The sequence below is a fragment of the Anopheles funestus genome, chromosome 2RL, assembly GCF_943734845.2.
Source record: "Anopheles funestus chromosome 2RL, idAnoFuneDA-416_04, whole genome shotgun sequence".
NCBI lineage: Eukaryota > Metazoa > Arthropoda > Insecta > Diptera > Culicidae > Anopheles > Anopheles funestus.
The window spans coordinates 30,429,802-30,457,109 of record NC_064598.1 but is presented as its reverse complement, the minus strand read 5'-3'; the positions used below and the strand labels follow the sequence as shown (position 1 = coordinate 30,457,109).

The following is a 27,308-nucleotide window of genomic DNA, read 5'->3' as shown; positions in this document are numbered from 1 at the left end:
GCTGGCGAACAGACCACCATACCATATGTCACCACTTGGGCACAGTGATGCATCCAATCGGATCGGCTGTAGTTCGTTCGCTCCTGGTTTCTTTCACGCGTGCTCGCAAATGTTTCATTCGAATTCTTGTTTGCCATTAACTCTTCCGTTGAGTTTTCATTTGAAAAAAAAAAAAACAGAGCAAAAGCTCAATTGATTTATGTTCCACATCACATCACTGTACTATTGTTTACTACAACAATCCAGCATACCATGTCTCTGTCACGATGTGCTGTAATGAGCATGTAATACTGACTAACTTACTACCGGAATGAACGGGAGCTCCATTTTCAATACACTGTTCCTTCCAATTATGCATTTTATCACACGAATGCTCTAGCCTCATCCTGCTGATAACGAGTGTTGGATGAAAAATTCTTCGATGCACATCAGTTACAAACAATGCTTTGCAAAATGTTATGCGATGCTCACCCGAATAATTCACTCCCCTACAACTCCCTACTCCTCGATTCAGGACCGTGATTTCGCATTTTAGTTTTGGTTATACATTTCCTTTTATTTTCGAAGCGGTTGTAAGCGATACTATTGTGCATTACATTTTTTTTATTAACCATTTACCGACCTTGATGTCGCACTTCAAAATTCTTATATATCAGAATCAGAATCAGAAACTTCACACCTGATTTCACACCTTGAAATTGTACGTCCAAGTGGTAGTTTCTGTAAAGTAGGAACCAGTTTAATATTTTCTTTCTCTTAAACACAAACACACGCACACAGACACACACAAACACACTCACATATACACCCAAAAAGGATAGTGTGCATGAAGCGATACCACTGAAAGAGCGGGAACTCATGACCCCAGCCCGCGCCTAGCTGGGAATGTTTCTTGGACATTTCGGTTAACGCTTTTAAGCCATGCCTGCGCCATTGCTGCGCTTTCAGCCAGTGACAAATGAAATGAAACCCTTCAAACAACAAATGAAAGCCAAACCTTAACACGCTTTTTCACCTCGCTTTTATTTCCTCTTTTATTAACAGAAACAGATTTGCAACTACAAACAGAAAATAACATACCCCCGACAACATCTCGCATTGAGACTAAAACAATAGAAGCTGCCCCTGTTAGCGATGCTTCTGAAGCTTTCGCTAGCGGCCAGAACACTGTTGCTATCGCTGCAAGTACTACTACCATCACAGCTGCTAACATTGCTGCTTCTGCTACCGATTTCGAAAGGAAAGAATATGTCACTACCGTGGCGTCTGGTTCCATCCAGGAACATTCGTCATCTATCACCTCAACCGAGCTGGAAAAGCCAAGCGATTCGTCCAGCTTTGAAGGACAACCCGTACCGAAACCACGTACCAGTATATCATCCCGCACGGATACGGCAACACGGTCGAGCCTTCTGGAGTCGTTCGAACATCAAGATTCCATCGAACAGTATCCGGAACCGATGCCTGCCCTCTCTGTTGATTCGGAGCGTCTACGCCAGGGTTCGATCACATCCGACGATTTATCGAACGTGGCCCAGAAGGATTCGAGTGAGATGGTTACCAGCGAGGAAGACATTTCTACTGGAGCGAAATTCTTTATTGGCGAATGTAGTAGCGACATCATTACCCGTTCAACTACGGAGAAGCGAACGGACTATGCATTCGATAATGAAGGTTATACCTTCTCGCAGGATTCGCAAGGCACCGATGAAGAATCACGCCGAGAAGCGATGGAAATGTATCAGCAACAGATCAAGCAGGAGGATGGTTTTACGCTAGATTCCCTGAAGGAGCTGGACATTGGATTGCGAACATCCAGCAAGCCTCTTGTAGTACATTCTCCCGTAACAGCAACCGCTCAACCAGTTACGAAACCATCTCAAACAGAGCAAGGAGAAGCGACAATTCTCGATACGACCACACAGCAGTACTCACACATGACGATCGACGAAATAACCATTGCGAAAACGCTCGAGGAGGTTAAGGAATCACTGGACGCTGTACAAGAAGAATTGATCGAAGCTGTTACGGACGGTACGCCGATCAAGCAATCCCCCTCGGAGTTTGAATTCAAGATTCTTCCATCGACGCGCTACGTCCAAGATCCGATATATGAAACTAATCAGGAGGAAGCGGTCGCAGTTTCCACGGCCACATCGGCAGCTATTACCACCACCACCATCGTCAGCGAAGGTGGTCTGTCCGATTCCGAACCGAAGCCAATGGTGTCCGGACCACCAATTAAAATAGACGAAGCTCCAACTGGTGGATCGCCCGATAGTTCGCAGCTGGAAATGTCGGCCCGCCTACGACACGGTCCCCATGGAGTGCACGCAAAGGGTAGCAGATGGTCGGCAACCGATGTGGACAGCTCGGGAGAAAGCCATTATCAGAGTTTCGAGCATACGGATAGCAGCAGACCTCTTTCGTCCGATATTGAGCAAGTATTGCCCTATGCATCGTCCGAATATGAGACAGCGTTAGATCACTCGATCGTGCCCACTTCCATTGGGACGGAATATCACAGTGCCGTTAGCACACTGCACTCTTATCCGGTAAGCTCACATGATAGCATGAAGAGTTTTGACTCTGAAAGTTCCGGCAATCTGGCTAGCATCGAATCGGAGGCCACAGAAACGCTCGTACCATCCACAATGGATGTGGACTTTGATTCGTCAGATGCGGCACTGATTCACGATGATTCGGAAGATGATTTGCGCGATAAAATGTTGCTCTTGGATGACAAGGAGGAACTTACGTCCGTTGCTAGCAGCATCCCGATAGCGATGAAACGTTCCCATGAGATGGACTTTGCCGAGCTGAAAAGCGATTCAATGACCGAGGAAAGCATTCACTTTGGCGAGCAGCGTGAAGCTGGTGTCTCAGCGGAGTTGATGCAGCTGCAGGAAGAAAAGCTGCTCAGCTCGAGTATTGGAACTGCCCGTGATTTGGTAGAAGCAATGCAAGCGACCAGCCTGGAAGACGTCAAAATGGAACCGGCGGATGAGGCAAAGCTGGGCACAAGCCTGGAAGATGGTAGCATACTATCGATAAGCTTATCCAGTGCGTCGAATTTGGAAACCATCATGGAAAACCTCTCGGAGAAAACGACGGCTGGTCCGGTACCAACGCACGTCGAGATCGGGCTGGATGCTGTTACTCCAACCACATCGGGTACCACGGGATACATCGGAGACATTACGCTTACCTCGACCGTGCTAAAGGAGGGCGATGTGAACTTTCTCAACACCCAAGCCACGACAGAAATCGTTGAAATAAGCACCGATCTGACTGGGCGCGATGAAAACGAAGAAACGGTTCGCAAGCGTGGTCACAAGCGCACCGAAAGCACATCTATTATTTCCGGTAAATTTTTGGCAGACATGGGAGAAAACAGAGACTCGATCGAATCACAGGATGAGTCACTGTCGCAGGAAGCGTCGAAACCGTCGTGTTCCGAGCGGGATGAGATGAGGGAAGAATCTTCCGATTCCGACTACGATCGGTACGAAAGTGAGTATTCTCGATCATTCCGTGCGCCTGTATCGCAATCGAAGAAGAAAGACAAAAAGGCGGGCGAAGTGTTTGAAAAGGACTTTGAGCTGGATCGGCGCAATTCCTTCTCACCCTCGCAATCGGTTATCGAAACGATCGTGGAAGATGTGCACGCGGAGATTGAGCAGAGCGACGAAGCGCAGCGCATTATGACGAGCAAGAGTCAGCTGCTGCAGGAATATCGCGAATCATCGTCCCACAACATACCGGACATTCAGGTGACGGACGATTTTGCCGAACCACTGTCACCGGGAAAAGATGAGATGGACGTATACCAGCAGGAAACCGAAACGTTCGAAACATCGAAACATGAAACAGTCGCTTCAACTAAAGGTGTGGTTACAGTTTCGGAAAATGACGCTACAACAGCAACATCGACGAGCACGGCTGTGTCCGCATCGTCTTCCGGTATGGCGAAGCAGACAGGAATCCAGTATGCCAAACAGGAGGAATACCAATTAACTGAGGAACAGTACCAGGAGCTAATCGAGCAGAAGTACAAGGCAAAGCTAGCCGATACGACCACAAAGTATGGCTACGACGTCGACGATAAGGATGATTCGGCCGGGTCGGATTCGTTCGAAATGTTAGAACAGCCCGACATATCGGACGAGTTCGTGATAGTGGAGGAAGTGGCCCGTGAGGCTCATGAATTCGATTCGGAAGGTAAAAGCATGGCCATCAAGCACACCAAGATCGAGAAGAAGCATGACGAGGATGTGGAGAAGATACTCGTCAAGTCCGCTCCGGCTCATACAAATGCAGGCTCAATGTATGCCGCTAATATGCGGGACGACATGATGTACGAGTTCGAAGAAAGTCCACCTACCGGTGGAGCAGAAGTCGATGGAGCAGGAGTTACGATGGATCTGCTAAATAATGGATATCCGCTAGAGGAAAGCAAACGCTGGGTAGAGATGCAGCTCGCGGAGACACAAAACTTCCGCTATCCGTATGAGGATCGGCTTGAAGATATCAAAGAAGAAGATACAGACTTTGAGGTGGGAAGCAGTCGCATCGGGTCTATCAAGGATTCATTCTCGAGCACACCCGACTACGATATGCTGGCCAAGCGGATGGCATCACGCGAACATGATGATATTTCCATGAGCAGTTTACAAGAGTTTGAAAATTTGGAACACGTAATTTCGCTGGAAAATCGCAAAATGCAACAGGGCTCGCAGGATTCTCTGAGTAACGGTAGCTTTACCAGACGGTTTGTGCAGCGCGGTGTGCACGGCGATGATATCAGCTTGTCCAGCCTGAAAGAGTTCGAAGGGCTTGAAAATGCCTGCATCGAGGCTCATTTGATCGAGATTAAAGCGAAGGAGGAGGCCGCACTTTTGCTTTCGCGCTCGGACGAATCAAATAAATCGAACGGTTCGAATGGGGCAAAACGTAGCCCACCGTCTAATGGAAGTGGGGTACCAACCAAACGGCAACATTCAGCAGAAGGAATAGCGGCACAGATTGTTAGTAGTTCATCCGTTACCACTACTGTGGGTGGGTCTAAATCTGCCGCACCGTTGGAAGTAATCACCACAAAGGTAGAGAAGAAAATCACAGCCGAACTGAACCAAGATGCGTCATCAGCCGTGTCAACCACTACCACCGTGGTAACGACAATCTCACATGAAGGTCAAGTACGGCAGATCGTCGACGAAGAGGACAACTCCCATATACTAACTGTGTCCAGTGACAGTTTGGATGGTACGAGAACCGCTACCAAACAGCTGCCAGTGAGCCGTGATACGCTCCCGTCGGCACACTCCAGCAGTGATAGTCTCGAAATTCATAGCAAGAACAATGTGGACGTTATGACCAGCAGCATCGATTCGATCGAGTTCTCAAAGACGGGTGTAGCAACCACCAGGTCGTCGCAGTCTGATTCCATCGAGCACATGGCACAACAGCAGCAGCCATACCGTAGTGATAGTACGGACTCGATCGAAGCCCAGCAGCACCAACAAAAGCTCCAGCAGCAGGCACACCAGGTAACGCTGCAAGGCATTCATGGGTTAAGTGACACGAAACGGGACTCGCTGGAATCGCTCGCAGCCAGCAGTGACAATCAGAGCGGTTTCAGCAGTCCGACCAAATCAGCACATGGTTCCCGCCAGATGTCGGAGAGTGGTGCCGGCGCCAGCGGTACCTATCACCAGCAACAGCAGTCAGTGCAGATAACATCGCTACACACGGTCACCAGTGCCGGTGGACGTACGATGCAGAAGGATATATCGGCCGATTCGCTTACAGGTCCGGATGCAGCATTTCTAACCAGTACCGAAAGCCTCGAAACAAGTTCCACGGCCACGAACGCTACCTATCAGAATGAAACCGATTCCCAGATGTCGTCGAGCGTTACCAGCTGTGATTCCATCACGATGGTGGATACGGTAGGTCCGCAGGCATTAGATAATTGGGATACCTTTGCCACCTCGGCAATGGCTACGGGGCACGGTGCAGGTGTCGGATATGCGAGCTCCATAATGATCACTTCAATGAGCGCTTACTCCTCGGCAACGGGGGGTAGCGATGGCATCCATGCGGCTCAGCAGCAACAGCAAGCATTCCGTAGCTCCCGTGCGGAAGCTACATCCTCCTTCACGTCGTCCTCGGTGTCGGTGGTATCGAGCTCTTCGGCGTCCTCCACGAGCTACCAGGTGGCTCAACAGCAGATGGGGGAAAGTGAACTATTAAGTAGAGAACTGTTTCCAGGTTAGCGTGTTTTCATTTCCAAACCCACCAAAAAACATCCTCCCCCAAAAAGTACAAAACCTCTCTCACTGTACCAAGAAATCTGTTGGGTCCTTACCGAGTACCCATTTTTTTGTCCGGCTAAAGCAACCAACCTTCGAGAGTACTAGAATTGCCGTCGTTCGGTTAATTTTTAAAACAAACGCAACTCGTGTTTAATGCTTCCTTTCAGTCCGTTTTTTTCACTTTATGATGCTTTCCAATATTTTTTGTTTGTTTGTGTTACCTCTTTTTATACAATTAATCGTTACAGTGCTGCTAGAGTAAATCGCTTCCACTATACACGGATGTTAATTTTCCTCGCAGTATACTAGTACAAAGTGTTTTTTTTCTCTTCTTTATTATTATACACCAACACACACACAGAGCCAAGTAAAAAAGGGCAAAAATCAATTTCCTATTGCTCTAGTTTATGTTTTCTTTCCTGTTTTGTAGTGAACAGTTCCCACTCACTTTATCTTCGGTAGGAAATGGAGCTCGAAGACAATTATAAAGGCAAACGATCTCATTAGACTGCTGTTACATCCATTTATTACACCAGCTATTTTCTAGTGATCACATACACTCATTGACAATTACATTAGATTGATTTGATTCAGTTGATTCTAGTTTTCTCATACCATAGTTTTCGTGTTACAGTTTTTTTTCATTTCGTGCTGCCTTAACGTTACTGAGCGTTGCATGTTTAACAATACGATCGTATTACAATCATCAACACTGCTAATATTACGGTTTTGGGGTTGTTTTTTCCTTTTCTTTTCGATCCCGCAGGAGAAATAGCGTTCGATGATGTGAAGGAAACAACGAAGGAACGAATGCAAAGTGTAAGTATTCTTACCGTTGCCAAATCTTTGCCAGACAAGCTAATGTTGTTCTATGTTGCCCATTTACAGAAATCGGCCGAAAAGGAGGAGTAAACCAAACCGGCTTACGAGGATCGATAAAAATGAGGAAGAGATACACTTACAGCACCGGAAATCGGAAAGCAGCGGATGTGGCAGCGATATAGTGGTGCATTTTCCACAAGTTTTAAACACATTCTTCTACTCCTTACGAACAGGCCAACTAAAAGTTTGCAAACACACAAAACTCTTTCTTCAAATCAATCTATAAGTAAATAAGTTCATGAACAAATGAAATCAAATCTTAACGCGTGCGCGAGGGAAGTAATTCTTATCGGAAGGGAACTTTTGTGTACGAAGCAATACACATTTTACGGGGGCGTACGGTGTGCGTACAAGCCTTTTAAAAGTGCAGGTCAGCTTGGCGTGAGACGTATCGGTAGGAAATTAGGTGACGAATGGGGAACCAAAAATCGCAGTGCAGGCGCGAACTGTGTTACTAACATCCATACTAAATTATAACCAAAGAAGCTTAGCTCAGTCGATACATATTTAGTTCAGCTTCAACAAGGAACTTAAAAGCTTAAAGCTCCACCCCACACCAGGGAAATACACTTCTCACCGATAATCTATTTTAAATCACCCATTCCCAATGGCGTTTAAATGAGATGATTTATATAACGTTCCACTCACCTCAAACCAGAGCAGAACGTTGTGACCAATTTATTGATAACAAAAAAAAATAGTGGTGATGTACGTGTAATGTGAGCTTCACTTGACAATTTTTAATTAAAAATTGCAGTCAAGACAATTTAAGTTACCTTCTTTTCTCTATGGCAATGTAGCTTCTTGCTTGTGTACGATTTCGATACATTCTGCTGTCGCCAAGCTCACGGTGACATTAATTATAAGCTTCAAGCATTCTTTACAGCTTACAGTGTTTTTGCATATTCAAAGTGTGTTCATGCTTATGTTTTGCTTTCAATGGCGGTGAGAACGATAACGACATTAGGGAACGCATAACGAAAATAACAGAATAACACAACAAGAAACAAAACAAAAAAACAGGAGAAAAAGATTTAAAGACCCGATAGAAACGGTTATCGTGACAGGTTAGTTATTGTAGAGATGGCCATAGAGAAGGCTAGAAGATAAGGTGTAGCAGCGTGGTATCGGTAAAAATCGGAACAGAAGGAGTATATTTGAGATTCTTTTTTTAAACGTACCGAACGGATATTGCAAAAAAAAAACCTTGTTGCAAATAGCATGTTATAGCTAAAATATACAATTACTGATCAAATCAAACGTATAAAAACAGTATATATTACAGAGCGGGGCTTGCTGCAAAAAAGAGGAAGGAAAGAGGGAGCAAAACCAAAAACCGGTCACCAAAGCCAAAGTGTGCAGAAAGGAGGAAGTAAAGGAAAACAAAATGAAATGAGGATAGTATAATTCGACACGTAAAGACAGTAGCAGACCACGACCGAAAGGAACATATATTAACGCGCAAGCCAGCCCACTTGCATATTAACAAACAAAGCAAAAGTTTGCATTAAAACCCAAAACAAATGTTCGCAAAAAATGATAAGAATGACAAAAGAAAGAATAAGCAACAACACTTACACTAAAATCGCTACCACGTGCTACTAACTAACTAAAACAAATATTATTAATACAAACAAAAACAAAAAAAAACAATACAACACACATGGCATACTTACATGGATGTACTATTTGCAAAAAACTATGAAGAATAAAAGTGCTTATGACAACATTATGGAATGCCATTTGATTGATTAAGGTTAATAGTGGTTTAAGTATGAATTGTGTGATTATTGTGTATGCTACCAGATAGCTCATACGCTCTTGACAAAAGGAGGCCATCGTTAGTCCACGTCGTCATCCTACCCAAGCTTTCATTCAGCTTTCCTCAATATCGATTTTGATCTTCTTGTCCCTTCCTTGTAGCATAAAAAAGAGTTTTCTTAACACTTGCGATTGCTCTATAATGTGAGAAGGTAAGATTGAGTAGAAATAATAATTCGTCACTTTCCATTCATTGACATCCTCAATCGGTTGAAACAAGTTCCGCGTAGTTCACTGAATCTAACCATTCTTCATCCTGTTATCGTTGATCATGTTTCTCATCATGCTCTACTATTGGCGTAATGTATAAAAAATATGATAATTGTAGGCAAGTCGATAGAAATTCAAATACTGATTTATCTTTTTCCAATTTCTCGGAAGATATAGAATGCATTAATACGCAGAAGAGCCGAAGTAGAAAATCACAAATATTGAATAATGATTAAAGGTGAAAAAAAGAAAAATGGAATAATATACCTGAATGGCGGATTGTCGACTTCGGACTTCTAGCCGATGAGATGTAATGAAATTGATCAGCTTTCATGGAACTATATGAGAGATTCTATCCTCCGATTTGATCACTCTCATGTTTGAAGGATGCTCTCATGCTCATACTTTCTTATTTTAACGGTTTTAAGTTCAGCAGTTCAAAACACAACACTAAGTTCACTAAAGCTGCATGTACTAGCGAAATGATGAGAAACTGCCGTTTCAATTCGAGACGTACGTTGTCAAAGCAGTGCTGACTACAGCTCAACAACCGCCATGGCCGTTGTGCTGGTAACATTAGAAGCAATGGTTGAGTTACTGTTGGATTTCTGTATCGCTGCCAGATTGAACTGTATCAGTATGATCAGGTAGCTAGTAATCGCACCCGTTATCTAACCAACGAAACGAATCACTCAATTAGAGCGGAAAATCCAGCAACAAACAACGAACTACTTACCGCATATAGTGTTGTCATGTCCAGATCAAAAAAGCCACACGCACTAAAATTCAAATGGTGGTTTAGCAGCTTCAACGAAAGATGGTTGACCACCTCGTAACAGTGACACTCGTCGACTACATTTGCCAGATAATGCATCTCAATTCCCGTTCGCTGCGAATCGGTTTTTGTCTTCCAGCACACAAATATCGGAACGATACACTTCAGTGCCGTGTAGGTGATGTACGGAAGGGCGAGTAAAATTTTTTCCGCTTGCCGAAACAGTATCGGCACTTCCTGCCCTGTAAGGCTACAGTACAGAAAGTAAAACTCGGCCGTTATCGCCACAAAACCGTGTGCCATCGCAACCAACATCTGCACACTGTACATTCGGTTGATGATCTTCCCAACCTCACACAGCTCGTCATGTGTGCGGCAGATCAGTATCAACTTGTTGTCCAACCGTTGATCAATTTTGACGCGCACCCGTAGATCGCTCGGTAAGTACTCGCGGGCCGGCCCAAGCCCTTCCATATCCGACCAGGGTTGCATGGCAGCGTTACGTTTCGGCGAAACGATCGATGCTTTTGCCGGGGATTGTACCGCTTGCTTGCCCTGGTACGGCTTCACGGTGATAATCTTCGTGATGGGTTTCTTCGGTGGAGTGATCGCCAACTGTTTGCGACGCTGCGTGTACACGGTGAATATTTCCTTTTCCAGATAGTCTAGCGGAATTTCGGTAATGTCCGGATCCTGCTCACCTACGAACTGATCCTTGTAGCTCAGTATGCCGTGCGCGATCGCATTCATGTGTGCGTTCATGGCATTGAAGCGCTGCCGGATGGCCAACACAAGCATCACGTACCAGATTCGACACACCGAGTTCAGTGCGGTCGGTATAGTCGTTATGAACCAGATCAATGACCAGAATGTAACCACCACTTCAAACTCCACGAAACTGTACACCGTGATAATCCCTTCAAAGATCAGCATCAGCAGCAGCAATACGATCGTTGTACGTCTCAGGCGATAGTTATTAAGCACGATGCCCTCCGCAGCAAGATGGCTGTCGATGCGTGCGATACGATCAAAGCATTGCGTTAGCTGTTTCTGATTTATCATTCCGGCCACCATATCAGTTGCCATCATCAACGGTTCCATGTAGATGATGAAAATACCAATCGCATTAGTAAGTGTTTCTGTAGGGATTCAACCAAGGAAAAAAAAGGATGAATATGTTTGTTAAACCACTACGCTGAGCACAACGAATGTTCCATCCTCACTCTGTGTTCCCCATTCGTCCTTCATGTAGTTGGTTGTTGCCAAATGGTACAGAGCGGTATATACGATCAAACTGCAGATCACCCAAACATTGCCCAAAATGGAGAGCTGCAGTACGGTGCGTTTCGCAAATGCCCATAAAGAGTACGGAATTACGCCAAAGATGGACGAAATGTAAAATAACACGTGCTGCGAATCAAGCAAACTGCGCACCGGAACAACCGACATTTTGTTGCACACTTTATCCACTGCTAGGAATTACTGTGAAGATGGTAACATTATCCTGGTAGTAAAACATCTGCTACAGCAGTGTTTTCGTTCACAAATGGCCCTCGCATGTCTTGGAAAGTTGTTTCAATTCATTAATCTACCGGTCCGCGGGACGACAACTGGCATTAAATATTGAAGCGACAATCATTAGCAAATTGATTCTATGGTTATGTTGGTGTTGCAGTAATGTTGTTTCAATTTTCACCCCTAACAAAACAAATACAGTTGCCATTGTGCTCAATTAGTGTACATATAGTAGAAAAATGGTGCTGTAGCTTTCTGCTTAATGACGCTGTTTTAATTTTAATCGTTCTTAAGTAGATGAATTAGTGGTCAGTATAATATATTGGACAATTTAGTTAACTCATACCAGGCGAATGCGAATTTTAAAATGTGTTCTCAATCTTTCTGTCTGTTTCTTGATATTTTTGAGACTTTTTTTTTAATCTTAATAAAGCCAACTCGGATATTCAACATGCCCCTGATGAAGATGATCACGTATTTCGTTCGAAATATGGTAAGTTCTGCTAGGTGGTTGAATGCTAGTGAGTCTTTGCGGGAAAGGAAATCGAAATGATTAACAAACCAAAAAGCACAAGAAAAGTACAGCATATTTCCTAGACAGAGTTTATTGCACGTTTATTATGTCAAGTAATGGTAGAAAGTGTGTACCCTGCCGCACACGAACGACCTTTCTGTGGCTGTGTTCGTCTTTCTCCCCATTTCTATGCCAATGCGCATATGGATGATATAACACTCACATTAAATAGGAGATGATAGAAATGTTGTTAGTAAAGAGACGAGAGTATGCTTTTTGTTTTCTTACGGGGATGGAACGTGGATTATTTGTGTGTTGACTCGAGTGTGCGCTACACGCAACACCCGTCGAATGACTAGAATATGTTTTTATCTTCCAAATTAACTGCCAAGCACCGGACATCCGTACATTCGCTGAATGTAACGGAAATTGTCACCAGGGTCGCACTCAACATGGTGTTACGACCATCAAATTACGGTAGCTTTCGCGCTCTTGCTCCACCACGGAAAGCATCTGCTTGACTGTATCTTCACACCCGGCGTAGCTCAGCACTCCGACGCAACTGATCGGTGCCTTCTTCAGCAGATGAAAACCGATCTTTCTGCGCTTCAGCGCAAACAGGTACGGTACCTGGCTCTGGCGGCAGAGCATCTTCACGTTGCTCACCATCTGGTCGATGGTTTCGTTTGGCTCGAGATCCGGTGCGATCAGCACCAGCCGCACCTTGCGTAGCTCCAACAGCTTCAACACCTCGTTGAAACCCACCACGAACCGTTTGTTAGCGACTGCTTTGATGGGATTTTTGGCGTATGCTTTCGTTTGAAAGTTAAACAACTTTACTACTACATCCTCCGCCAAATCGCGCAATTCGTCCGAAATGAAATGGTCACAGTACCTGAAAGTGAAGGGTGACAGTGGTGAGCAAATGGGTTGAAGCATCTAGGCGGTAAATTGTGCGCCATTGGTGTGTTATTACTTACGGTCTAAAGTTTCGCGAGTGTCTCAGCGCAGTTGGCTTGGATACGGCGGCAGAAACTCTCAGCGAAGGGAAACCGTTGTGATAATCGCTAGAATCACGGCTCGGCGGTAATCCATCATTGATGCAGCATCGTTCGATCGCTTTGAGGAATGGTGAGTCGACTGCACTCTGCTGTGCGTTTCCCTCGTTCGCATGCTTACTAACGACACCGTTGGCACCTTTAACGATTTCGGCATTCTTTTCCTCTTCCAGTCCGCTGCTGCTGTTTTGTGCTGTGCCTCCATTACCCGCTGTTTGTTCACCAGCAGCAACAGTACCCTTTTCCGTGCGGCTCCGAATAATGTCCTTCTTCAGTCGTGACAGCTTCTTCTCCTTTGGCACTTCCCGTTGTTTGCCTTTGTGCAGTAGCAGCAACGGTTGCTGTGGAACGATCGGTACGATTGGCTTTGGTTCCATGCGCTCGCCCACCGCCAGCTGCTCCCGTATGCATTCCGATAGATTTATCTGCACAACGTCGGTGGGTGCCTTTTTCGACCGTTTCTTCGTCTTTAGCGTCGGCCCGGGAGGTAACGATTGCACGTGCCGGTACTTTTCCAGAAAGCTTTCGTCGATAATTTGCAACTTTTGGCTTTTCGGACCGCGTATCTTTTTCAGCTGCTCCTCGTACTTTTTGGCCTGTTTCTTCTGTCGTTCCGCTTCTTTGCGAGCTTTCCGGGCAGACAGCTTCTCACCGTCCGACGGTGCTGCGGAATGATGGGAGGACTGTGTACCACCGCCCGTTCCATGGCTACCAGCGGGTGTAGCGCTGGTTTGTGGCCCTGAGTTGTGCACCGAGGCGGCCATTGAATGGCCACTCATTATTGCTGTTCGTAAATGCTTAGAACGTTTTGCACCACTTTTTCATCTTTCCCGACCAAGGATTTGATACTGGAGCTTTCAGGCTATCACCATTATCCTTTCCCGAAGTGAAGGCTCGTGTACACTGTGCGGCATCGCTCCTTGTCAGATGCATAGCAAGTGAAATAAACTAAAACACAAACGCAGAATTAAAATAAAATTCAATTCAATAAGCACGAACGACCCGATTTCTTCCATTACCACCCCCAAATATATCAATAATTTAATTAGAAATTAAATTCAACACAAAAATAACGAAAAAGATAAAAATTCATACTCCACCTTGAGGTTCGCCACGTTTGAATAGAGCTGAAGTGATCTGACATCTCTGGCTTGACGTTTTCCAATGACTTTCAAGTGACAGTTTGGTCGGATGGGACGGCGTGCTGCTTTGCATTACACAATCTACAATCACGGACGGTGTTTCGGATATTTACGTATTTACTAGATTGGGATCACTTGCCCAAACGCATTTATCACTGGTACTCACCACCAGACTGTGTTCTAGTCTTCTCACACACCCAACGCATCATGGACGTTTCACTCGAGAATCTTTCATCATCCCAGAAGGATGAGCTGATGAGCACAATCAAGCAGAAGATTGCGATAGCGAACGCTCAAGAGCTTGTTACCGTAAGTTATATTGCCGGCTGTGGGTGCGATAGCTCTCTCGTAGATAACATATTCAATGTGAATGTTATATTTCTTTTAGAAAATGACGGAAAAATGTTTCAAAAAATGTGTCGGCAAGCCTGGCCAAGACTTGGACGGATCGGAACAGGTGTGTGAAGATAAATTTTCTGTAGAATCGTGTTTTTAATGTAAAAGAGAATTTCTATTCGTTATTTACTTACAGAAATGTATCGCTATGTGTATGGACAGGTTTATGGACTCTTGGAATGTGGTTTCGAGAGCATTAACTCAGCGCCTACAGCAGGAACAGTACAAAGGATAATGCATATTACTACAATTGAAACGTCACGGTTCTAATGTTATAGTGTAATCTACTTTTTAGCCATTGAAAACAGCTTTGTTTACATAGTTTTCTTCTGCTCTAAGCCACACATACACACACCTACACGATAGTGGGATTATGTTTGAGTTCACATATTAGAAAATAAATCATCCTGGTATCGTATGTTTCGCGCAATCGTTTCATAGGTCGGCCGGTAAATGCTCTACACTGCTCTGTGAGCCCTCAGTAATTGTATCAGGATGCTCTCTGCTTTCATTGATGGGTTGTTCCGTTGCGGCGTTTTCATCGCGCAACTTGTTTATCAGTGAAATTAGTAAAGGTTGACCTGACAGAGTGTTGGACGTATTATCGAGATTAAGCTGTTGTGCCAACTGCTCACGGGTGAGTGTCATATTTCGATGTCCGGATTCGGCCAACAGGATTTTCCTTGTGTACTGTAGATTCAACGATCCTAACGTTTCCAGCATCAGTTCATAGACTAAAGCTTTTGCGTCTAGTTGAGCAACAGAATCCTTTTCAAACGTGCTAGAAGTTAGGTCACTTTCATCCACTTGATCGTTGGGGGCAGTATGTTCGCTTTCTATAACATCATACAGCAGTGCTCGTAGTTTAGCCTGCAAAAAGGATGCATGTTCATTATATATTTAACATTAACATCTGTTAAACGTAACCTACCTTTATGTCGAGTAATGAACCATTATCTTCCATCTTTTTTAAAACCATATCACGAAACTCTAAATCTTCATCCATTGTGCTAATGTATGAAAGTGCGCTGGATAGAAACTCAAATGCAACGGGGATAAGATACTTTAAAATATACAGTTTACCGTACTACCGCAAACATTCCGGCTGTGACGCTTTTATTTGTTTATGTCGAGCGTATACGTTTCCATTTGTCAGGGAAAGAAAAGCAATCGATAATCGATTTTTTCACTTTGCTAAGCAACCCTGCACACATTACGTTCAACTTTAAATTTAGACCCAAGTAACGGAAATTTTAAAGTTTTTCCATATTTCATTCTTTTTTATTCAAAGATTATTCGAGTTAAAAGAAACTTGTTTCAACAAATTCGCAATAAAATACATAAATTTATAAATTTTGCTAAATTAAACAGAATAGCCTCAGGAGATTTTCAAATTTACCGATTTTTTTTTATTTTTTATTTTTTTTTATTAAAAGCATTACAGGGTTTTTCTATTCAGTTTAGACTAGCCGCACACTTTTTCCTACTCGGCGCACTTGATTTTTAGCAAGCAGCATGTTTTTTTTTGCCTACCCGCGTCAAAAATCAAGTGCGCAGAGCAGGAAAAAGTGTGCGGCTAGTCTAAACTGAATAGAAAAACACTGTATTAGAGTGAAAAGAAACGTATTTCAACAAATTCGCTTTAAAATACACCAATTTATAAATGTTGCTAAACTTCCCCAAAGCCTGAATGAAGCCTTAGGAAATTTTCAAATTTTTAGAATTTTTTTAATTTCATATTATTTTTTATCCTTTTTTTTACTTAATGCATTATATGAGTGAAAAGAAACTTATTCAACCAATTCGCATTAAAATAAATCAATTTATAAAATTTTGCTTAATTTCCAAAAAAAAGCTAAGCCTATAGCCTTAGAAGATTTTCAAATTTTTATAAGTTTTTTAATTTTTTGGAGTTTTTGTTCTTGTTTTATGTAAAGCATTATTTGAGTGAAAAGAAACGTAATTCAACAAATTTGCATTAAAATACACCAATTTATAAATTTTTCTAAAATACAAAAAAAAGTGAAAATCAATAGCCTTAGGAGATTGCTCATTTCTATTTTTTTTGTGAAATGTTCACGAAATGAGATTTTTTATTTTAATTAACAGCCATTCTTTCTCGCCACACAATTTACTTTGCAGTATACTACAGCGAACAAAGTGCGAAACATTTGTAGGGTTTTCCAAATAAATTCGAACATCAATGTGCTGTTTGGGTCACGTACAATCAGCTGTCTTTCAAAATAATACACAAATGTCAATATCATTTTTTCGTTTCGGTGTTTTTATTTCAGTAAAATTTGCGGCTTCGTACGCAGCTGAAGTTAGAATTTTGTGTAGCCTCTAGTGTGCTTCAATCATGAAATTAGTAATATGAATGAAGCTTATATCGCCCAATGTATGTACTGATTAGAGAGCTAACACAGCTTTCGAAGATAACAGCGGTGAGAAAGTGTAGTGTTTGTGTTTGCTTTATTGCAAATTCCAGTGTTTGAACACACTTTTCCGAACATTATATCTGAAGAAAAGCATAAAAACCTTCTCCAATCGTGGAATTTACAACGCGTGGTGTAAGTATGCAAAACATTAAATTGTTAATTTCATTTCCAATCGACCCTACGAATGCGTCTCGTTTTGCTAATTAAATTCCGACGGAGAAAGCCTTGCACCGTCACCGTGATGTAACGAATATGCTACTGCGTATCCGTTCAGAGCAGTCACCACACAACCATCGCCACAACAACGGCGGTGACAAACTACCAAGCATGTTTCACTTACAAAAGCAACATAACTAATATAGCACTTTGATCAACACCGGATTGGGATTGTTTTGTAAAGATGCAAATTTGTACAGCGATATTTTATGACGTTGGTGATTATTGATTTTATTAGTGTGCAAATTGTTGCACCTAAAGAAACAAGTTCTATATTCGATATATCCATTCTCATATCGTGTCAGTTGTTCCACATTGAACGTCGCTGTACTTTGTAGACGCATTAGTCATGCAGATTATTATATCTCTGTATCGTGACGAATGCGTGTAAGCAATGGTTGTGAAATGCTGAAACTATAGTCGCTCTAATCTTGCATAGGTGCTGACCGATAAGCAATAAATCCAGCCGCCTTTGGGTATGCACTTGAAAAACGTAGTCGTGGATGTAGTTTTTCTACATTACATGCGGTGGCACTTTGCATGGGCTTTGCACGGGAGCAAAAGTTAGCAGCAAATTTGTGATTTGGGCTTTTACCAATAAATTTCACAACAGAGCAAAGAGGAAAAGGTACGCAGAAACTTTAATGCGCGATCAGAGTATTATCATACTTACGCCGTGTGCATTCTAACCTAGTACAAGATGTGGAAGAAGTGGAAGTGATTTTTGGTGCAATGTGTAGCATTGCACAATTGATAATAGAATCGTAGCAAGTCATGACCTATGCAAAGCGAAAAGTTTATAGCTCATGCTCGCCTTATGTATGTACACTACCTGTTGCAATAGTAGGTACGAATACGATAAGAGTCAGATGCCGGTACCGTTATCATTAGTTGGTTTCATTGTGCAATCCTAATTCTTTTGATTCCTTGTATTAATCGCATTATTCTGACACTCAACGAGATGCATTCAGTACTAGGTGAACGCGTGGCAAGGTTGGTAACTGGTGCTTGATGATTCTAACTAATCCATTATTGCTCTTCATTTTTCAGCTTTAACCACCATTGGAAATATTGACGATCACGGCGCTGCCTAGTAAACCCTTCAACATGATCCCCTACTGTCCGACCAACACGTCTATGGACGTGATTTGGTTCAATCATGGTGTATCACAGTGTTTCATGGATACGGTTGCTATGGGATCGATTGGAGGCTTTCTGCTTATTTTTGGTACACTGCAGCTAATTATGTACCTACGCCATTCCACGGAGATCGATACACAACGGATACGAAAGTCACGCCTGTACCGTTTTCAACTGTTTCTCCTAATGTTGATGCCACTGCTCACCGTCGTAAGATTCGTGCTGGAAGGATTCATCTTCAAAGGAGCACAAGTGTACGGTTTCATGATCCTGTCGATCGCAGTAGCTCTGTTCGTGTATCCCTACTCGATTGTGCTGCTGGTAAAGGAGCGCTACTACCAGCTACCATCAGTACCAACGCGTGGCCATGGATTGGTTCTGCTCATCTTCTGGACGATGCTGTTCATTGTACAGAACATAGCGTTCATCAATCTGAACTACCATGACGCATGGTTCCGCATGGAAACGACACGTGACAAGGTGGAATTCGGTATGTTTGTCGCGCGGTACACGATCACCATGTTGCTGTTTGTGATCGGTCTTAAGGCTCCCGGCATAACATCAACACAATTCACCGATGAGTACCAAAACCTTCACCAGGCACAGGAAAATCAATCCACGTTCCGTAATGCATGGGGCAAAATGCGAACGCTGCTGCCATTTCTGTGGCCCAAAACGGATGTGTTGCTACAGTTTCGTGTAGTGTTCTGTTTCCTGCTGCTCATCGCGGGCCGCTTTATCAACGTGTACGTGCAAATTTACAACAAGAAAATTGTTGACAGTCTGACGGAAAAACCAACCGTGTTCCGGTGGGATTGGATTCTGCTGTATGTTGGTTTTAAATTTCTCCAGGGCGGTGGAACCGGATCGATGGGACTGCTTAACAATCTGCGCAGCTTTCTGTGGATCCGCATTCAGCAGTACACGACGCGCGAAATTGAGCTGGAACTGTTCCGTCATCTGCACAGTTTGTCGCTGCGTTGGCATCTGAACCGCAAAACGGGCGAAGTGCTGCGTGTTATGGATCGTGGCACGGATAGTATTAACAATCTGTTAAATTACATTCTGTTCTCGATCGCACCGACAATAGTGGACATTTTGATTGCGGTCGTTTTCTTCATCACGGCCTTCAACTGGTGGTTTGGTTTTATCGTATTCCTGACCATGACATTGTACATAGGTAAGTTTGAGCTCTGGGTCGAATTGAGTTGCATATAAAACAATTACACCGACACATAAAATGGATTCCATTTCATTTCCAGTGGCCACGATTATGGTAACGGAATGGCGTACGAAATTCCAACGACGTATGAATTTGGCTGATAATCAACAGAAGGCACGTAGCGTCGATTCGCTGCTGAACTTTGAAACGGTGAAGTACTACGGTGCGGAGCAATATGAAGTTTCCTGTTACCGGGACGCAATTCTCAAGTTCCAGGTAAGTGTTTCTTATCAGCCATTATACCATGTGCACTGTTAAGCTGGTGTTGATTACTGTTGAATACCAACTCTACACAACGTGTTGCTTGTATCAAATGCATATAGAATGTACTATAAAATTGTGTTTTTGCCCTTAACTACAGGACGAGGAATGGCGCTCTATTATCACACTGAACATCCTCAATACAATGCAAAATGTGATCGTTTGCGGTGGTTTGCTTGCTGGATCGATGCTATGTGCATATCTTGTCGTGTACGAGGACGGACTAACTGTAGGAGACTATGTACTGTTTGCCAGCTACATAATTCAGCTCTACGTACCACTTAACTGGTTCGGCACTTTCTACCGGTAAGTGGTTTTAAATGTTGTCAGTAGCGTAAATGATCTTATATGCTAATTCCTTTCTTCTTCATATCATTTATTATACAGCGCAATTCAGAAGAACTTCGTCGACATGGAGAACATGTTTGATCTGATGCGCGAAGAGCAGGAAGTACTGGACGCACCGTCAGCACCGGGACTGGCAGTTGCACGTGGCCGCATAGAGTTCAATGATGTTACGTTCGGTTACAATATGGAACGGCTAGTGTTGCGCAATGTTAGCTTCAGCGTGCCCGGTGGCAAAACTGTAGCGATTGTCGGTCCGTCAGGTGCGGGCAAAAGTACAATTATGCGACTCCTGTTCCGATTCTACGACGTGAACAGTGGTTCGATTTCGGTCGATGGACAGAACATTAAAATTGTACGCCAAGCTTCATTGCGTCAAGCGATCGGTGTTGTACCGCAGGATACGGTACTGTTTAACAATACGATCAAGTACAACATACAGTACGGCCGTGTCGGTGCGCCAGAAGCGGACGTCATAATGGCGGCAAGGAGTGCGGACATACACGAAAGGATTCTCACATTCCCGGAACAGTACGAAACGCAAGTTGGTGAGCGTGGGTTGCGTTTGAGTGGCGGTGAGAAACAGCGTGTAGCAATCGCACGAACGATCCTTAAATCGCCGGCGATCGTACTGCTGGATGAGGCCACCAGTGCACTGGACACACAAACGGAGCGTAATATACAAACGGCATTGGCAAAGGTATGCGCTAATCGGACAACGATCATCATTGCTCACCGACTATCGACGATCATCCATGCGGATGAGATTCTTGTGCTGAAGGAAGGTTCGATTGTCGAGCGAGGACGGCACGAGATGCTGCTCGAGCAGAACGGAGTTTATGCTGAGATGTGGAATCAGCAGTTGAAAAATCTAGAGCTAGGGCCTAATGCTGCGGACGAAGGAATGGTCGATTCCAATGGTCAGGTAGCAAATGGAACACCGAACAAATTGCCTGCAATAGCACCACCGAATCATCATCACCATCATCATTGAGGGTAGTAATAGGAGCGGATTGGTTTTGAAACTTTTCATGTCCCTTTTGCACCGGAAGGTACATTCTGCAAACGAATTATACAAGAAGAAAACGAAAAATGTGATAGATGATTGTGCAAACCTCAATTAGTAGGGAAATTAATTCCAGAAAACAAAACCCATTTTAAAAACAGTTGTTCACATTAAGTGCAAAATTACTCTAACGCTTGTTTCTAAGTAATTCATAAACTGGTATGAAAATCATCGAAATAAAAGAAAAAGAACGAATGAAACAAAGTGATTATGAAACACTTTAGTTAAGGGAGAATCTGATGGTTCATTAATTGATCCAATTAGCATACATATATCACATGCTTTGAGTAGTAGGATTAAGTTTCTTTTGATGAATGTTTTTTGGGATAAATTCTCTACAAAGACACACATTTTCTTGGATCTTGTAACACTGTGTTACGGACAATTTACGAAACACGATCGTGCTTCACTGAGGCAACAGGTACGTTATAACAACTACCAAGTGAGTAAATCGTTTGATGAACATGTTACGAAATGGAGTATTTAGCATGGGCGCTGTAGGTCAGGGACTGTCTTTGCCAATACATTTTTACGATCATATATCGTATTTTCCTCTTCTCTGTCCCTCTATCTCTTTTCCCCAGATCTGCCCTAGCGCGCCTGCTGAACTTCAAAGTCAAAGCCAAACGAGATAGACGAAACTGACCTTTTTTTTTTGCTTTACTCATAGTTCCAGTTTAGACACGAATCAGATGCTCGCCACACGGTTTCCGTTGACTACGCTCGGCAGTAGAGCATTAAACGCTAAACGCCATTAAACAGTGGACGATAAAAAAAATCTCATTACGCTCCTATCTAATTGCAGCGCACATGTGGACCTTAAAATCTGTGTGACGAAGTTTTGCTTTCCCGCTGCAGAGTGGTGCGCCGTGAACAAATGTGCTAGCTTAGGTGTTGTATCTCACGATGCTGCTTTTAAACAGTGCTTTCAATGAGAAATTAACACAACCTTAGGTACACACAGGATCAGCTAGAACCTAAGCGAGACAAAACTGAGGTAAATAAATTAACAAAAGCACTCCCATACAGTTTGGTTGTAGAAGAATTTTGCGTACCTTTTAGCAGTCTTGAAGAAAGATAAATATTTGAACGGTAAATGCGGCCCGATTTTTGTGGTATTCGGTTCGAATCGCAGCCTATGCCGTTGACGAATTGTTTGATCGTTGTTTGCAGAGGTAATCAAAAATTAAAACGTCGAGACGGTATTGATCATTGATGCGTATGATAGACAGATTTGTGTACACAGGTGTATTTCTCGTTAGTATTTAAAAAAAAAATGGAACGATTATGCTGAGCATGGTAATTGTAGCTTATGAGGTAGAACTATTCTTTCAGGAAAGACGATTTTTTAATGTGTGGGTTGAGAATTAACTTTGTTTATGAATTCAACATTAAAATTTTTCGATTTATTAATAAAATTCAAACTACCAAAAAAGGGTAAAATTTTGAAAACAAACTCAAAAAGTAAAGTAAAGTGTATAATTTAAAATTAAAAAAAATAATAACTTTTAATAATAATTATAATAATAATAATTTATAATAAGTCCACCATTAAACAAACCTGATATTACGAAACTCGAAATTATTTTTTTAACAGCAAAAATTAAAAAAAAAAGTTTAACCTAGAATTTTCTTTATTAAAAATACAATTGATATATTTTAAAATTTATACTTTGGACGAAAAAAAAAGCATAAAACCCACACCATCAGTGGAATGGGTTGCGCCAATTCCAAAAAAAAAAAACACCCCGTCTTGTGCAAATAATGATTTTTCGACCAAAGATAAAATGCGTTACAGCATAAGGCACTGATCGCTCAAATCTTAACGCATCGAGAACAGCTACCAGCCAGCAGGGTTAAAGCAGTGGTTTCGTTAGGTGTCTTGTGACCGTTTGTAATTATGCTCGGTACCACCAGGGCGAAAAAAACCCCCGTTATTTGCTGAAGAGAATTGTTACACCCGTGCACAGTTAGGTGCATTTATCAACATTTATTAACCTTCAACGATCAGCGTGTAAGCAGCTTTATGTAAGTGGTGTTGGTAAAGTACATTGTTCTGCTGGTTCTTACCATTTTATTGTCGTGTTGGAGCACATTTTAATTGCATACGGATCGGTGGTGGTGGTGGTGGTGGTGGTGGTCTAGCATTCTTTCGGTAAATTCTTGCACATGCTTTCCGGTACAGCTAACGCCTTTAATGCAAGAGACACACCACTCTAAGGGGCTGGTTTGTAAATTAGCCATTTTTACTAACTACTGCTTGCAGTGCCTTAGTACATCACCTTTGCTAGACAACCGGTGCGCTTACACTGATTAATGATCTGCAAAGGCCGGCCAAAACCCTTCGAAAACGTCTAATGACTTCTCACACCGCCATGTGTCGCGTGCGTACAAAAGCTTCACACAACCGGCTCTACACCTAAGGGCGACGTTTTATTTGTTTTCTGCACCTATCGACACCGAAACCTGGGCTTGCATCAGCAGCAACAAGCAGACTAAACCACCTGCCAGCCTTTATGGTCAATCATCAACACATTATTATTGGTATTAGAATAAATGATACGTTTGTTTCGTCGCCAAAACCGGCGATATTTGGGCGCGAGGGTTTTGTGCTGCTACGACGAAGGAGGGTCAGAATGGTCACGGCATGGGATGGAATGATGCAACTGCATAGCGATGCAAACCTCCTCCTACCCGCGGGGCTAAATTATGCTTCACATGCAATAGCACGCTTTGTCGGTAATTTTGCAGTTGTGTCACATAAATCACAGCACAACAAATGGAAGAATTGTTTTGTTTTTGTTTATGGGTACTTGTGATCATCGTAAATAATTTGTTAGTGAGATGAAGAAACATATCATATCTATTTCTTAAATTCTCGTGTGAGCAAACCTATTCCTCGAATGATCGATCGGATAAGACACAAAACCGAGAACACTAAACAGCATTCTTGGCATGTTGGCATTTGACCTGTAACGTACACGGCATCACGTGAAACATCATGCATTATACACTAACAGCATGGTTTCGTTTCGCTTTATCGAACGATAAATGTTAAGGGCAGTGAATAAAACAAAGAAACATTTTTTTAAAAGTTACCCCCATTTGTAATGTCCTATAGCAGATTGATACTGGTGGTTTGATGGTGAATAAAATCACGATCGCAAAAAAAAGGTGCATTTAATTATCTTTAATCGTCGTTGCACTGGAGTGCTTTATGCAATCGTGCTCGTCAGTTGATGCTTTATTCTCACTGGCCGCGATGCCAGTATCGGTATCATCCTGACCTTGCCTCGTAAGTGATTGTATGACCAGCGCAAATCGTTGAATTTCCCTTCCCTCATTGATCGCAATGGGTTAATGTGTGTGTGTGTGTGTGTAGGGTGTGTTAGTGAAGAATACGAAAAAAAATTAAATGTTAAATCATGAAACCGTATGATTAAAAATTTTTAGTACAGAATTTAAAACAATTACACACGCGCGAATTGATTTGGCGCCATACAGTGCTTGGCAAAGCTTTCTAGAGAACGTATTATTCGGTGATAGTAACAACAATGGATTTAACTACAATGAACACAAATGAATCAAGGGCACCATTATATATTGCAAAAAGTTTGCAGTGTTCAAAAATAAAACATGTTATTTCCTAACCGATATCAAGTCGTAAAGAATTAACGATGGTTTGTGTAATGTAGTGAGCGTGTTTTATTGCGATTGGCACATTACATACCCGCGGATATGCAATTGCCACCAGAGCCAGTGCGGTGCACTGGCATGTAACGGAAGCTGTGGTTTTTGTTTGTGGTTCGTAATGTTAATTGATAGATTTACCGTTGGCCTGGTCACTTGCAAAAGGCTTATCTGATTTTCGGCCCCACATTTGGTTGCATCAGGCAGAAACCGTTTTTTTTTTCGGTGCATTCGACTGCATGCACCCCTCGGCTCGGAACCGATTAGCCTTTCCAATCGCCCTTTACCGTCGCCCATTCGACATGCACAGATAAACATCGAAAGTGCAATTTAATTTTACAACAATTACTCTCCTCTCACCCCGCCATCGAACGATCGTATGACATGCGGCCGAAGAAGAAGAATGTGATCCAAAGCATACGGCCATTAGCTGTGCGATGGTACATGGAATGTTAAATGTATTGAACCTCGTGCAAACTCCTGGGCGGGAAAAGGCATGCAATATTCATTAATCACACCACAACGAAGGAAGAACCATGGGTTAGAGAGCATTTTTAGAACCATTTTTAGCTTCACGCAAAAACAGAAGATTGTTTTTTTGTTGACCGCAACGGATTATCCAGTCGAAGCTTTTGGTGGGCTGGGATACGTATCTTAAGTAATTGAATTTTGCCCCCTTTTTCCACAAGGGGTACGTGAGACGCGACCAATATCTTAATGTGGCGTTGGTTTATCAAGTAGTAGGTGTAATAAAAATAAAAGCTACACTATACCATCGGACGGTACATTTACATCGAATGTTTTTTACCGGCAAAACTCAACAGTGCCCCCAACAGTGGATAAAGGTTAGTAGGACATCTTCAGTCTTACCTCGGGCGATCCTCTGTCTTGGTCGGGTTGGTCGGGTGTACCTTAAACGTGAAGCAGTAAACTGTCCGCTATATGGTAAGCATCATGCGGCCGTGTGGCGTTTGGCTAGATGTGCCAATTAGACAAATAGTGCTATGAAAGTAGGTATTAAATTAAAACAATATTTAGCAAACCTTATAGCAAAAGGGAGGGAGTTTGTTAATTGAAAATTTAAAAGGAAAATATAATTGATTAAAACTCTAATGTGATTTATATTAGGTAAAGTTAAACAGTTAAAAAAATTATACTAAAATTGTGGATTCCATCCTACTTCTAATGGAACATTTAAGACTAATAGCCAATAGCTATAGAGCGGTGTCGTTGGTGTAGTTGATAAACGACGCAGATTCCACAAGACAGGGCCCGGATATCAAATCCTATCCTGACATCACAAAAAAAGGTCTAGTAAACTAAAAATGCCCTGCATGATGACCTAGAGGTTAAGCTCCTGTGCTTAACATTCAGTAATTTATAAAAAAAATTATAAAACTTAGCTTCAATCTTGAACAACATCTGAAGATTTTTGATTTTATGCATCTTTATTTTTTAGCTTCTTAAATAATTCTTTTTACACACATGAAACAATCCGATTACTTGAAGCCTTGCAATGCAAATTACTACTATTGTTAATACTAGTGCTTTATTCATACTAGTATTCATCAAATCAAAAATAATTCCTAAATAATATAATAAATAAAACTAAACGGCGCCGGGTCCACACGACAGTACCGGGGATCAAATCCCATCCGGATCGTCCTCCCGTAGCAAGGACTGACTATCCGGCTACGTGGTAAACATAAGTCTAGTAAGCCAGAAATGGCCGGCGTGACCTGTAAGGTCGTTAAAGCCAAGAAGAGAGAGAGAAACGGCACCTGGTCCACACGACAGTACCGGGGATCAAATCCCATCCGGACCGTAGCATGGACTGACTATTCGGCTACTTGATAAAAATAAGTCCAGTAAACCAGAAATGGCCGCCATGACCTTAGAGATCATTATTCCAACAATAGAGAGAAAGAGAGAGAGAGAAATAAAGAGAAAGAGAGAGATAGAAAGATAGTGAGAGAGAGAGAGGGAGGGAGAGAGAGAGAAAGAGAGAGAAAGAGAAAGAGAGAGAGATATAAAAAGAGATATTGAGAGAGGGAGAGAGAGAGAGAAAGAGAGAGAGAGAAATAACTCTAAAACGCGAAAAATCATGAATGAATCTTTTCAAACTCGTCTCCCGATTCGAATAACTCCTTACTGAATAGTCATATGAATGAATCTTCTCAAATCATTTCGTTATGCATCAACACTATCAAACTCCTGCTACACTAAACATAACCGAACGACATCGTCCTTGGCAATGGTCGAGGAAGAAAAGCATCGCATGGGAGACTTTTCGCGCCATC

The 27,308-nt window shown here is 42.6% G+C and overlaps 6 protein-coding genes across 6 annotated transcripts in view; 3 read left to right on the top strand and 3 right to left on the bottom strand.

The window, feature by feature from the left end:
- LOC125765755 (microtubule-associated protein futsch-like) overlaps positions 1-8,699 on the top strand; it is a 73,733-nt gene extending 65,034 nt beyond the window's left edge. The window contains exons 63-65 of the mRNA XM_049431197.1: positions 1,045-6,273; positions 7,084-7,136; positions 7,206-8,699. Coding sequence (XP_049287154.1) covers positions 1,045-6,273; positions 7,084-7,136; positions 7,206-7,229 — 5,306 coding nt within the window. The 3' untranslated portion in view covers positions 7,230-8,699. The remainder of the gene's footprint in view (positions 1-1,044; positions 6,274-7,083; positions 7,137-7,205) is intronic.
- Positions 8,700-8,934: 235 nt separating this feature from the next.
- LOC125765846 (gustatory receptor for bitter taste 66a) lies at positions 8,935-11,837 on the bottom strand. The gene is given in 4 exon segments (XM_049431336.1): positions 8,935-9,767; positions 9,770-9,901; positions 9,967-11,144; positions 11,229-11,837. Coding segments are annotated over 4 exon segments (1,572 nt in total). The 5' UTR covers positions 11,455-11,837; the 3' UTR covers positions 8,935-9,731.
- Positions 11,838-12,106: 269 nt separating this feature from the next.
- On the bottom strand, positions 12,107-14,297 carry LOC125765805 (selenocysteine insertion sequence-binding protein 2). Its single transcript, XM_049431283.1, has 3 exons — positions 14,193-14,297; positions 13,015-14,040; positions 12,107-12,929 (listed from the first exon to the last, which is right to left on the bottom strand). Exons 2-3 carry the CDS (start codon positions 13,869-13,871, stop codon positions 12,482-12,484), a joined length of 1,305 nt encoding a protein of 434 aa, XP_049287240.1. The 5' UTR covers positions 13,872-14,040; positions 14,193-14,297; the 3' UTR covers positions 12,107-12,481.
- An 80-nt stretch (positions 14,298-14,377) lies between these two features.
- Positions 14,378-15,054, top strand: LOC125765842 (mitochondrial import inner membrane translocase subunit Tim13). The gene is made up of 3 exons (XM_049431333.1): positions 14,378-14,543; positions 14,623-14,691; positions 14,767-15,054. The coding sequence occupies exons 1-3, from the start codon at positions 14,442-14,444 to the stop codon at positions 14,863-14,865; spliced, it is 270 nt and encodes an 89-aa protein (XP_049287290.1). The 5' UTR covers positions 14,378-14,441; the 3' UTR covers positions 14,866-15,054.
- LOC125765834 (uncharacterized) lies at positions 14,973-15,793 on the bottom strand. Its single transcript, XM_049431324.1, has 2 exons — positions 15,562-15,793; positions 14,973-15,500 (listed from the first exon to the last, which is right to left on the bottom strand). The coding sequence occupies exons 1-2, from the start codon at positions 15,634-15,636 to the stop codon at positions 15,066-15,068; spliced, it is 510 nt and encodes a 169-aa protein (XP_049287281.1). The 5' UTR covers positions 15,637-15,793; the 3' UTR covers positions 14,973-15,065.
- A 1,087-nt stretch (positions 15,794-16,880) lies between these two features.
- On the top strand, positions 16,881-21,553 carry LOC125765778 (ATP-binding cassette sub-family B member 6). The gene is made up of 5 exons (XM_049431242.1): positions 16,881-17,200; positions 18,335-19,604; positions 19,687-19,862; positions 20,008-20,213; positions 20,295-21,553. The coding sequence occupies exons 2-5, from the start codon at positions 18,392-18,394 to the stop codon at positions 21,244-21,246; spliced, it is 2,547 nt and encodes an 848-aa protein (XP_049287199.1). The 5' UTR covers positions 16,881-17,200; positions 18,335-18,391; the 3' UTR covers positions 21,247-21,553.
- Positions 21,554-27,308: the final 5,755 nt, after the last annotated feature.

Coding starts and splice junctions, on each gene's coding strand:
- LOC125765805 (XM_049431283.1), bottom strand. CDS start 13,871: ATGAGTGGCCATTCAATGGCCGCCTCGGTGCACAACTCAGGGCCACAA. Junction 12,930..13,014: donor CACTCGCGAAACTTTAGACC/GTAAGTAATAAC, acceptor CTTCACTTTCAG/GTACTGTGACCATTTCATTT.
- LOC125765842 (XM_049431333.1), top strand. CDS start 14,442: ATGGACGTTTCACTCGAGAATCTTTCATCATCCCAGAAGGATGAGCTG. Junction 14,544..14,622: donor ACGCTCAAGAGCTTGTTACC/GTAAGTTATATT, acceptor TATTTCTTTTAG/AAAATGACGGAAAAATGTTT. Junction 14,692..14,766: donor ACTTGGACGGATCGGAACAG/GTGTGTGAAGAT, acceptor ATTTACTTACAG/AAATGTATCGCTATGTGTAT.
- LOC125765834 (XM_049431324.1), bottom strand. CDS start 15,636: ATGGATGAAGATTTAGAGTTTCGTGATATGGTTTTAAAAAAGATGGAA. Junction 15,501..15,561: donor GTTCATTACTCGACATAAAG/GTAGGTTACGTT, acceptor TCCTTTTTGCAG/GCTAAACTACGAGCACTGCT.
- LOC125765778 (XM_049431242.1), top strand. CDS start 18,392: ATGATCCCCTACTGTCCGACCAACACGTCTATGGACGTGATTTGGTTC. Junction 19,863..20,007: donor ACGCAATTCTCAAGTTCCAG/GTAAGTGTTTCT, acceptor CCTTAACTACAG/GACGAGGAATGGCGCTCTAT. Junction 20,214..20,294: donor TGGTTCGGCACTTTCTACCG/GTAAGTGGTTTT, acceptor TTTATTATACAG/CGCAATTCAGAAGAACTTCG.